The sequence below is a fragment of the Paramacrobiotus metropolitanus genome, unplaced genomic scaffold (genome assembly GCF_019649055.1).
Source record: "Paramacrobiotus metropolitanus isolate TYO unplaced genomic scaffold, Prichtersi_v1.0 Parri_scaffold0000043, whole genome shotgun sequence".
Taxonomy (NCBI): domain Eukaryota; kingdom Metazoa; phylum Tardigrada; class Eutardigrada; order Parachela; family Macrobiotidae; genus Paramacrobiotus; species Paramacrobiotus metropolitanus.
The window spans coordinates 520,967-533,232 of NW_026570263.1; the positions used below are offsets into that span (position 1 = coordinate 520,967).

Genomic DNA, 12,266 nt, shown 5'->3' on the forward strand with positions numbered 1-12,266 from the left:
ATATTATCTGAGTACTGTCGTCGACGGTGTCGTTACTGATGGCACACTGGCTACCGTTGATCCGGAGACCCGTGTAATTGGATTCGCAGCTGAAATTACCATCCATGCTGGCCGGGGACTTTGTCGGCTGTGTGGGCCTCAAGCACCGTCAAATCGGAAGTGCGAGGTGGCAGTTAACACAAACTTGCATACAGTACTTGACTGACACTTGGGTGTTATACAGTAATCGTATTGTGCATATACGAGGTACACTCAAAAATGGTTTAAGGAGGTTGGGCGCGTTGGTACTGATGCGATCCGCCTTTATTTGCTGGCGCATGGTGCATCTGCTTGGAAAATGGAGCAATTCTCATCATCCGCTTGCTAGCATACAACGCTGACAGGACGAACATAGGAGAGGATAAGCTACGAATGCTTACGTCAAACGAGTGGAAAATCACGAGAAAAACGTAATTCCGGTGTGGAATGTTTCCTTGGGGTGCCGGGTATTTTTTGCTGCATTACAGTTTACCATTACGTACCGGACTGCCCACATGCGTCAGCTTAAACGCACGCTCGATTTCGAAGACCGGAATCGTAGTCTGTATGTAGATTATGTATTACTCATTTATTGCACAGTTTGTCGCTGGAGTTTGTGGCACGCCACCTTCAAGTCGTGACAGAGTTTAATAGGCAATTTCCATCAAAGTCACAAGAAGTGCAAGCGCAAGCACATTAGGTCACTGTAAAATTTTTAAACTTTGAAAAAACAGCCAGAATCTCTATCCACCCGTGGTTTAAAAGCTGACGTACTTAGTGCAGCCGTAGTTTTCCCTTAACATGTATAATAAATGGTCTAACAATATTTGGAAAACTTGAAAGACTGCATTTGAGGACCAGCTAAATTTATTCCCGTTAGATATACAGACGAATAAGCCATACCATGATCCAACAAAGCACACTGTATAGCAGTGTATACTGTTGCAAAAGGTTTAACAGGAAAATTATAGCAGGCGCGATTGGTTGCCGGTTACTGTGGAGAATGTTCTGTCTAATTATTAGCGTAACGTTGTCTGAGCAAGGCTTGGACTTGTTCAATGGTCTTGCCTTTGGTCTCGGGCAGTTTGAAGTAGATGTGCAGCGTGGCCAGGACGACGCAGACGACGAAGATGAGGAAGGTGTAGTCGTGCGTGACAGCCAGGATGAGCGGGAAGCCCAGCGTGGTCACCACGGCGGCGCCCCACGACACCACCGAGATCCACGTCACCGCGGCGGCACGGGCCTCCTGCGCGAACATCTCACTGGGCAGGAACCAGGGAATGGAGGTAGAGCCCAGCGAGTAGAAGGCGATGTATAAAGGGATGCAGGCCGCCGTCACAAACTTCATCCAGATCAGTCTAAAGGTAATCAACCAAGATAAATGAACGCCATAAATAAATAGTAGTAATAAAGGTCATCAACAAAAGATTAACGATAATGTCCGAAGATATATATATGACAAAGGTCACCGTTTAAAGTACTGTTGCTTGTTCTAAAGAGTTGTTGATGTTGTTGTTCTGTTGCTTCCGTTTTGGGTACTGTTGCTTGTTCTAAAGAGCTGGAAGAGTTGTTTTATTTGTTCTAGCTATCCGATCGTTTGAGTTTAAGTGAAAATGGCATTTTGCTTGTACAGGTATATTAAAAATAAGACCTTATTAATTGACAAAGGTCACCAACTTACCCGCTGTCCTTGAGGTTGAGCGTGACCACGAAGCCCGTCAGCGCCAGGACCATCCCGGCGTGGCTGAGCATGAGGAGCGGCCGGCGCCCGAGGCGGTCGACGAGCAGCATGCAGACGAGGGAGAAGAGCAGGTAGACGAGCCAGAGGCCGATGCTGGCGTAGATGGAGGACAGCCGGTCCAGGCCGACGTCGGTGAAGATGGCGGTGGAGTAGAAGGAGACGCAGCTGAACCCGGACATCTGTTGGGCCAACATCGGGACGACGCAGAGGGCCAGCACGGAGCGGTAGTAGCGGTGGCGCAGCAGGTCCAACAAGCCGGCGGTCGGGGCGCTCTCGTTCTGGCTCTCCGACTCCAGCTCCTTCATCTCGCGAATGACGAGGAGGGAGTTGCGGCGCAGCCAGCGCAGGACTCCCTCGGCGCGCTGCTTCTCCCGGGCCACCAGGAAGAGGCGCCGGGGACTCTCCGGGCAGAAGGGGAAGAGGAGCAGCAGGAGCAGCGGCGGCACGAAGGCCACCACCACCAGCCAGATCCAGCCTTCCTCGTTCCCTAAAACGAAGGGCAGTCCGAGGGAGGTGGCCAGGATCATGCCCAGGACGTACTGCAGGATGGGGAAGACGCCGAAGGCGCCGCGCAGCTTGACGGGCGTGATCTCGGAGCAGTAGACCGGGGGCGCCACGCAGGCCACGCCCAGCGCGAAGCCCACCAGGAAGCGGCCGGCGGCGATGAGCTCGAAGGTGGCGGTGGGCTGGGCGAGGCAGAAGAGGAGGTTGCCGGCCAGGAAGAGGCCGGCATCCGCCAGGATGGTCCGCTTGATGCCCAGGCGCTCGATGACGGCGCCGGCGACGAAGGAGGACAGGAAGCCGCCGACCATCAGCGCGGAGGAGGACAGCGCCCAGATGGTGTTCAGTTGGGGGTTGTCCTTTAGCAAATTGCCTTGCTCGGCCTCCGGGACGAAGCGGCACCATATTTCCGTGTCCGAATCAAAGGCGGCAGTGGCGTTGCTCACTTCGGAGGCGTTGGTCGTCAGGAAGACGCCCCCCGCGCGTCGGCACTTGATGGAGCGGATCCATGTCAGGATCACCGTCTGCGGCCCGTTCATCGCCGCGATGCTGTAGCCCATCGGGAACCACGTCCCAAAGGTCACCGTTACCACGGAGAATATTAATGACCATGTTAGTCCGCTTGATGTTTCGGACACGGGAATTAATTCCGGCACTTCGGTCAGCGGCGACATAACTCTATCGGATCGCAGAACGAGGGACATCGCATGACGCGGAAATGCAGCAATCACCTGGCGCTGAGCGCTGCAGACTGGCGGGAGTGTTATGCATCTGTTAGGAGATCATGTGCTGCTTTGCCGGTCGTATCTTGCGATAAGGTTTATGTGCAGCCTTGAGATCACTATATGGCTTCGTAGTGGCGATAAGTTTCCCGTCGTGCACTTCACCCGCGAAATCTGGCAGTTAACTGCGGTTTATAGGTGGTCATTAAAAAAATGAATGGTTCGAACTTCGCACGTGGGCTCTTTAAATCACCGGTGGTACCATTTTCAACTTGAATCAACTTAAACTGTCGGTTTCTTCGGGCAGCGGAACCAAATGCTGAATAATGACGCTAATGGCCAAAACCGATCACCGCGGAGAATTCGAAGTGTTCAGTAATGTAATAATTACGGTATCATGCGATAACAAAAAGAAGGCCGTTGTACAGACATTTGGACAGTAACGTTGTAGTAGTAAGAAAGGTTCTGGACGTCAGGCTAATTTGCAAGACTGAATAAATTTTCCCACTTTCACTGCGGCAGATAAAACGCAGCGTTTCTGCACGCTGGAATCTGCCACTACCGGCGATGAGTCAGCCCGGCCATTCTTATAGATTTATCAGCCTGATACGTTGACCTTTGTGGCCTGCCTTTATGCAACCGGCATCGCCCGGCGCCTGTGTACGTTCGGCATATGAAGAAGCAGTGCTAAGTAACGCTTAACTAACTGCACTTGCTTTATAACTATTAAATTTATTTAAATAATTTATTCAACTAATTATTTTTTAATTAATATATTATTGAAGAATGTTATTTATTTATTCTATCTGATTTAATTAATTTCTCTGACCAACCTTTTATTTACTGCTTTTTTTAAATTTTACTTTACACAACGAGCATTGCGCTAAAAATTAGTGCTGGCTGATGCCGCCACATGATAAGATGGCCGTGACCTTAGTTGTTTATTGCGGTGCGATTATCAGCACCGCGAATCTCTGATCTAGCAAATATGCACTGCAGTACTGATTATTGAGCTAGCGCGTTTCATAAAAAAAGGCAGTCAGAACTGAAGTACTGCGAAAGATTGTTTTGCTATAACCTTTTTGTGAGTACTCGTGCAAAATTCGGAACAGTGACAGGCCGAAAGCCGTACCTTGCACAGTTGTACGCTGGTGTGAAGATTTCAACGTTTTAAGTATTTCTATGTTTTATTTCACTGTTTTATGCAGTTTACTGTCAAGTGGCGCTGGCTAGGCGCGCACCGACATCGACGGCGGAACAAAGCAAACCCGGATGAAGGCTTTAATGCCGAAATCTGACACACACCGCGCTTTGCGCGCAAGCCAAGAACCAACTGGTCTCTGTAGGCAGCGCAGCTGCCTTACAGAGCCGTCAAAACGCATGAATATGCCCAGACAGGAAAAAACCCAAAACCAACCAATGACAGAAGGGCTGAATCATAAGCCCGCCCTGACATCCCTGTACGGTCTAACACTGAGCTCCTGCGAAGTGCAGGTAAATGGCGTGATGCGCCGTAAAAGAACAGTGGATACAGGGACCGGTACGGTCCGTGTACTATGTCTAATAGACTGTACTACCGGGTGGCTCGGTTCCAGTTCGGTCGGCTCACGTGGTCCGGTATGGGGAATAGTTCGGTCAGGTTTGGTCCGGCTCGGTCCAGGTTTGGTCGGCTCGGATCAGGTTCGGTTTAGGAGTGGTTCTGGGTCGGTTTGGCCCGGGTTCGGTCGGTCTGGTTCTGGTTCGGCTTCATGCGGTCCAGTGCCTGGGTCAACGCACTGTCGCGACAATCCAGGGTCGGATGCGGAAATCGGTAGATTCCGCATTTTATCCGTCTGGGGAAAGGTCACCGTCTGGGAAAAATCGGGCAGGGGTTTGGGGCGCAGGTAAGGCCATGACCACAAAAAATACGCTGTTTCGGTGAGGAAATTCCGCTGCTCTGCCGGGGGAAAGGTCGCTGTCCCAGGTAGAGCGGGCAGGGTTATGGTGTGGTGAATTTCTCGGCGTGGTGATGGTGGTCGATCCGGCCGTGGGGATCGGGGTTGGCATGGCTGTTGGTGGTGGTGAAGGGTCCGCAGGTTTCCTGCTGGTCCGGGTTGCGTCCACCGTCGGCATCCGTCATCGGTACGGTGTGGCTGTGGGTTTGTCCGTCCATCGCTGCACTTCTGGCTTGGCGACATCTCCATCCCCTTCTGGGAGAGACAGTTTCCTCCGCGTTCTGCGGGAGTGACGGCACAGCTCCGGCGACTGACGGGAAATCCGGAGGAGCGGGTGAGCTCCGTACCCGGGGGGTGGCACAGGACGCGATCTGGTCCACAGTTCAGAGGTGATCCGTGAGCGGGACAAGCCCGCTGTGGAGCCCACGATCGTCACCGTGAGCTGCTACCATGTCAAGTGGCGCTGGCTAGGCGCGCACCGACCGTTTTATATTACGTTTTATATGTTGATGTTCCGTGTCTCTTGACTCTGTCAGCCGCTTACAGAAGCTGCGCCTTCGTCTAACGTCATGAACTCTAAACGGTCGATCGACTGTTTTTCCATGGCGGCGTTAATAGTGTGCATGGCGAGCGATATCATTTTCACCGGTATGTTCCGTTCAGGGAAATTATTTCTTTATTTGTTTAGAAAATTTTAGTTTGGCTGTTAATTATTACATTATGGCTGCGTGCACGGGTAAACACGGGTTTTGGCTGCGTGCACGGGTGATATTTTTGGGTCCGCACGGGTGTTGACTGGGTGCACGGAGTTTGGGATCGGGCGTTGGCTGCGTGCGCGGGAAATTATTTAAATTGTTTAATTGTATAATTTAATTGTATAATTTGTTTAATTGTATAATTAAACAATTATTAATTTGTTGTTTAAGTGTATAATTTAAATTTAATTGTATAATTTAGTTAGAAATTTTTTACATAATTACTACTTAGGAAACCTACTCGCTTAACCCACAATTTCTCACGAAGAAGAGAGCAGCCCCGATCAAAAATGAAGTATAAAAATTATGGAAAAAAGATTTATAAATACCACAGATTATTTCAAGCCAATTTAAAATTTTTAAAAATAATCAAAAATTCAATTTATTTCCGTATGATTGATTTATAACTTAACAAAAAAAACTGAACAGATCCATGTACTGAATTATGATGTACATAATAACTACAAAAACTGGAAAACTTCGAGCAAAAAGTGGCATAAATAACAAATTAATTTAAAATTTTTTGAAAATTTGCAAGCCAATTTTACATTTTTTTTTAAAAAAGCACAGCTCGATCAATTTTCACTAACAGCGGCGAAAATCTGTAATCAATTTGTAATTTCATAAAAAAAAATTGAACAGGCCAATACATAATAATCTCCTAACGAAAATATCTGCCGCACGTACTGCGAAATTTGCTGTACATAGCAATTACAGAGTACTATGTTACCAGTTAATATCTATAGAAGTACTTGTTAGTGCAGTACCACGAAGTACTTGAAAGTCACCGTAAGAAGAGTCGAAGACGTGAGAATCTCTGTAAAGATTTTTTCCATGAAGATTTTTGCATTAAGGTAACGCCATTCCTATGTAATATAGCCAAGTAAGAATTCCTGTAATACTTGGTGGCCGCTTATGAAGCATGCAACCGACACCATTACCACTTGCATCGAGCCGCGTAGAAAACCTCAGAGTCGTAAAACAAAGCATCTGTAACTACTGTATTTCTATGAGTAGATTATGGCACATGAAAAATATGTCAGAAACCGGTCGAAAACCTGTTGTGATTGATAAGACCTGGAAAATTATAAATGTTACGACTAAAATTTGAAATCATAAACTGAAATAACCGTGCACACAGCCAACACCCGTGTCCAAACTCCGTGCACGCAGTTACGACAAAGTGTCATGCAAATGCACAACTTTCAAATGTCCGAATTTTCTCTCGAAAACCGGTCGACCAATTTTTCTCAAAACACACTTTCTAGAGTAATTCGAGACGAAAAAGGGCGATTGGCCCGGTACATGGTACCAAATTCGTGTACATGCACGAAAACCTTCCTTTCCGCGCCCTCCCAAGCACACTTTTGTTTTGTTTTACGGTTTTACCAGATTTTATGGCTAGATTTGTATACACGAACGTAAAAACCATTTGTGCGGGCAGCATCCATGATCCGGCTCGGCAGTTATGGCTGCTAAAAAATGCCAAAAAGTTTAAATGCATTCAGGTGTACCAAAGGTCCAAAAGGCTCTTTTTGGACCGATATCTTTAATTTTACACATAAATTGCTTCGGCCGACGTCGGTACATATTGCGCAGCCGGTAGCTGGCACATGTTCTTCACTTCGTCCACCCTTTTCTTTTTCACTGGCGTTACCCCTGTCGGCAGCAGGGGTAGTTCCCAAAGATTCACCTTTTTTTTTTTGTACTGGTATTTTATAAAACTTCATTTTAAACGCTCAAGAAACTTCACTTATTACACAGCATCAACTGACTCATGCGGGCTTATCACAGAGAACATTTGATCTAAATTTGCCCCCATCGGTGCCGTTCCCAGGATAGATGCCGCATTGCCTCGTTGGATTTCGATGCTGATCCGCTGGCGCAGGAATTCTGTGGCCCGCTTTTCGATTCACCTTGTCGGCGGATATAACCAATAAACTGGGAAATTTCGTCTTAAAATTTTACAGTAAAACGAGTATGCTTGCGTACCAAGAAAAAAAATTAGCGATGAATAGTACTGGGAAAAGTCGCGTACTGCTGTTTTAATTCTATGAATAGCCCAGGTAATAAATGCATAAATAAACCTATCTATAAGTAAAGCGGCAGATTCATTTTGCATAAATGTAGAAATTTATAAACATCGCATATACCGGTCTCTACCGCCAGTTACGTGGTGAAACATGCTCGATCGAATGAGCCGTAATTAATCTACTGTCCTTCGAAGTATATATCAGCTAACCGCGGGTCGGTCTTGTTATAGTAAGTACTGAGACTTCCACGGAGGCGATATTTAATGGTGTACTGCGGAGTATTTAGACAGGAAAGTTGCCGGTCGCGGTGGGCGTTGACTGGTTGGCCATGCGGAGTTCTTCCTTTCCACTCAGTTTGTACTGTCATTTTTGCAAATGAGGCAGGGAGGAACGTGGCAGGTGGTATTGACCGAGAACCAGTGTGCCGGCAGTTGCTGCAACGCCCCACCCGTGCCCTTTTCGAAAAGCGTGCTGGAATTTCCGGCGGCGCAGTCCACCATGAGAATACCCGCCTAAGACCACGCCAGTCGCGGGAAACATAACTGCTTCAGCGGGCTAGTTCTCCGTCCTGACGCCGACTGAGCAGATCCGGCCGGGAGGTTCCGCTGTAGGGTTGCAGGCCGTCCATACGGTGGTTGCTCTGGGCCTGGTTCAGGCCAGCAACAAGGTCATGGTGCGATCCGGATGGTCGCGAAGATTGTGGTTAACGGCGGTGCACGAGTAAAATGTTTCGGTGGAGGAGCGATCTTCTCACCTATGTCGTTTGCATATATTTTGCAGAACCTGAAGTTCACTAATCATAACGCGACTAGGTACACCAGTTTGCATTTAAACTCTTTAGAGTCTTATTTATTTCACCCATAACTCGCCAACCGGATACTGCGCGCACAAACGGTTTTTACAGTAGTGTTGTTGGCCTACCGTGAATGTATGAAGCTTCAAACCATGAAAATTTATACGTTTTGACGCCAATGTATTTACAAAACAATTTCAGCGTCTGGTTGCAGGCTTGCAGCTTTGAGAATTATGATTCGAAATAGATGATTTATTAATATTATATACGGACGTAAATACGACTAGATGTCGGCAGAATACCTTAAAACGAGGCATAAGGTGTGCCGTGTGCCGGTAGGCGTACAAATTTTGTACTACATACTCGTACATTACAGTATGCAGCTTACACAATTATTATTTCCTTTTGCAGTCGATGAGCGGGAGATTATCAACACCGCGAATCTACCTTGTGCACTAAGGTAACTGATCTGGCGCATTTTATCGAAACATATGCTCTGCGTGAGTCGAGAGACTCGAGGCAAAAGCAAAGAATTACTTACTGTAGGCAATACGGTTGGCTATACGTAATATATCGATTTTTTATTTCACAAAATGCGGTAAAATCACAGTTTCGAAACAAAATAACAAAATAAAATAACAAAATTGCAGTTAATGCTGCCGCTCCTTCCATTGTACCGAGAACGGAAGCAGCGCTGCCTCGCTGAATTTCCAGCGACAGACGTTGACGGAGGTACTCATGGGAGCGAGGCTCACACGTATGCTGTTGAAATCGCTTGCCAATTTCTTTCACTAAACGGCTAGCTGATTGTCCCCATGGTCCAAGAGTTTCAAAAACCAACGGTACGAAGACGTATCTGCCCTGTACAATCCCGCTATCCCATACTCCGCCTGTGCGGCGGCGGATCCCGCAGTGACTGATGTGGCTTTCCGGTGAGACATAGCAACAGTATCCACGCAGGTCACATCCCACGCCAAACACATACCGCGTCACGTATATTGGTTGGTTGGTTGGCTGCGCACACCGGTACCAGAATTGTGCACAAAATTGTCAGTTTGCCTTAGCCGATTTCTTATGCGCATGTGTAAGTACTTGTGGTTTCGTGTACAGTATGTGCTGTGAAAGTACGTATGTATCTGTCTGTGTACTCGTATGTAAGCAGAATCGCAGATTATGTACTTTGTATCAACCTCTTATTCGGTGTGTTTTATTTACTTACTTGAAGTTACTTTGCACAAGTAGCCTTGAGCTAACAACCAGCCTTGGCCGATATCCCCACCTGATAAACTGACCGTGACCTTGGTTGATTATCGCGGTACGATTATCAGCACCGCAAATCTCTGATCTAGCAGATATGCACTGATAATCGAGCTAGCGCGTTTCATCAGATAAACTAGCCTGCACCGCAAGCACAGCTAAACACAGTTTTGCTGAAATTTTTTGTCAGTGCTCGTGCAAAATTTCTAAGCAGTGACAAGTAGAAAACCCGCGCCGTGCACAGTTGTAGGTTTGCAGATTCCAACGCTTTATGAATACAAACCGTCTGCATTCCGTCTCTTGATCTGCTAGCCGCTGACAGAAGCTCTGTCCAACACCATCATGATTTCTAAACGGGCGATCGACTGTTTCTCTATGGCGGCGTTCATCCTGTGCATGACGAGCAGGGTCATTTTCACCGGTAGGTTACCGTTGAGCGAAAGTACCGTGTTTCTTTACTAACCATTGCCGCAATCGTCATTTAGCATTGATAATTAGAATGATTTCATAGTAGTACGGTTTCGTTCATAAACGGTTTCGTAGTACTGTCATAGGTAGTGCCACCTGAATCCTATAAATCTGCAATATGGGAAAACATGGGGTGTCGTTAAATAATAGATTTTATTCATAAAAGGCAGACTAGTCTAGTCGAAAATCCATTACAGGGGCGTTTCTCTAACTATTCGCCATCTTAGGGGGTTGCAGCGTACACCGTGACAAAAACATATATAATATTTTGAGTTGTAGTGGCCGCTGACAAAGCCGCAGCGTCCTTCGAAGACCAACCCATTCTGGAAACCGAGTGCAACCCACCTCCACCCCTGGACGCGCCCGCCCCGCCCACCGCCGCTTCTTGGGCACATTTACGCAGCGATGTGATCCATGAAAAGGACTGCCCCGAAATCACCGGGTGTAGTACCAGCTGTTCCTTCCCAGCGGGGTTTCGAAAGATGCAGGACAGCACCTACATCAACCTCCGCTGCTTCCACAACCGCTCCCAGACCCTCACCGCAGTCAGCCAGGTTCTCCGCAACCACCCCGACCGCGCCATCACTCTAATGCTGGCTGTTAATGACTTCCGCATGGACTCCCTGCACCCGGACGTCTTGCAGCCCCTCCAGCGTAACCTCCTGGACTTGGAGGTCCTCTACGTGGCCAGCGACGCCACGGAGCGACTGTACAAGACCGGGACGCTGTCCAACCTGGTCGGCATAACATTCTCCATGGGACTGGACCTCATTATTGGTCGGCGCGACTTCTCTCGGCTGCCGCAGATCCGGCAGATCATCTTCGACCAACTGACCATCGCCTCCATCGAGCCCTACACCTTCACCGACCTCCCGTTGTTGGGGGCGCTGCAGCTGGAGACCGGGCTGGACTATATGCTTCGCAGGGAGCTGCGGCTCAATATTTACGGAGCGACCAAATATGGACAATCGCCGCAGCGGGAGAAGATTCTGGAACAGCTGTTCGAGCGGCACTGCAGGTGTAACTATACCTGGCTGCGCAACATGTACCGGCGTCGGCCGGAGCTGCTCAGTCGGCGCAGCGACGGGGAACTGGCCGTCATTGGCAACTACTACCCCCGCGACCACCGCCTTCCACTCGACCAAGGCATCCTTTTGGTGGACTGCGGTCCCGGTTATAACGCCAGCACGTTCTTCGAAAAGGGCACCGGTGGGGCGCTGGACCACCTGCCGGCACACTGGTTCTCGGTCAATACGACCTGCCACGTTCCTCCCTGCCTCATTTGCAAAAATGACAGCACAAGTTGAGCTGGAAGGAAGCACTCCGCAAGGTCAGCAAGTCAGATCGGCAACTCCGCCAAAGACCGCTAAATGTATCATGTGGCCACCGTGCATGACGCAGCATATACTGTCTAAGCCGTTCTGACTGCCTGTTCTGACCGGCTTGCCATGAGCGTAACATGACTATACACACTCTGCATTCTACTAATGAACTTGCTTGTAGTTCTGCTTCTTCCGTTCTTACGGGACGACGTGCTAATAAATTAGGCCGGCCATCTGACCGCACAGTAAACTGGTGTTTCTCGGATTGTGATAATTGTAAACATGGGAAGTTTATTGGGCAAAGGCCATCAGTGTAGCAAAAGTGCATTCGCGTAATACTACTTAAAATGATAGAAATTTAAACGTTAAAAAAACAACCAAAATCGTTAGCGCCGTCGAAAATCCTAGGACGCATATTCAAGGTGCCCAAAACAGCGGCAGCATTTCCTTTCCCTACAGCCAGACTTAATTTCTGCATCAAAAATGCAGTAGAAGGAGGTTCCCCTGTCACGTCGCATATCTTTCTGCCAGCGAAACGAATGAGCTCCATAAAATCCGAACCGAATGTGCCAAACTGCCAGGGCGTAAAACAGGTAGCCCATCGTAAACATAGCTGCTACAACCATTATTTACGTACATATTTCATGCTGGTCCATTTATGATTAAAAACAAACACGAGTACGCGACTTTTTCCCGCGCCCTTCCGCGTTCAGTTTCTCTCT

The 12,266-nt window shown here is 48.1% G+C and overlaps 2 protein-coding genes across 2 annotated transcripts; one reads left to right on the top strand and one right to left on the bottom strand.

The window, feature by feature from the left end:
* Positions 1-659: 659 nt before the first annotated feature.
* On the bottom strand, positions 660-3,481 carry LOC129591031 (solute carrier family 2, facilitated glucose transporter member 1-like). The gene is made up of 2 exons (XM_055486518.1): positions 1,700-3,481; positions 660-1,376 (listed from the first exon to the last, which is right to left on the bottom strand). The coding sequence occupies exons 1-2, from the start codon at positions 2,962-2,964 to the stop codon at positions 1,031-1,033; spliced, it is 1,611 nt and encodes a 536-aa protein (XP_055342493.1). The 5' UTR covers positions 2,965-3,481; the 3' UTR covers positions 660-1,030.
* A 6,443-nt stretch (positions 3,482-9,924) lies between these two features.
* LOC129590961 (uncharacterized) lies at positions 9,925-11,807 on the top strand. Its single transcript, XM_055486426.1, has 2 exons — positions 9,925-10,175; positions 10,502-11,807. Exons 1-2 carry the CDS (start codon positions 10,097-10,099, stop codon positions 11,527-11,529), a joined length of 1,107 nt encoding a protein of 368 aa, XP_055342401.1. The 5' UTR covers positions 9,925-10,096; the 3' UTR covers positions 11,530-11,807.
* The last annotated feature ends 459 nt before the right edge of the window (positions 11,808-12,266 follow it).

Excerpts from the sequence above, each read along its gene's own strand:
- LOC129591031 (XM_055486518.1), bottom strand. The coding sequence starts at position 2,964 with ATGTCCCTCGTTCTGCGATCCGATAGAGTTATGTCGCCGCTGACCGAA. Across the intron at positions 1,377-1,699 it reads CTCAACCTCAAGGACAGCGG|ACTGATCTGGATGAAGTTTG; the intron begins GTAAGTTGGTGA and ends GATTACCTTTAG.
- LOC129590961 (XM_055486426.1), top strand. The coding sequence starts at position 10,097 with ATGATTTCTAAACGGGCGATCGACTGTTTCTCTATGGCGGCGTTCATC. Across the intron at positions 10,176-10,501 it reads GAGCAGGGTCATTTTCACCG|TGGCCGCTGACAAAGCCGCA; the intron begins GTAGGTTACCGT and ends TTTGAGTTGTAG.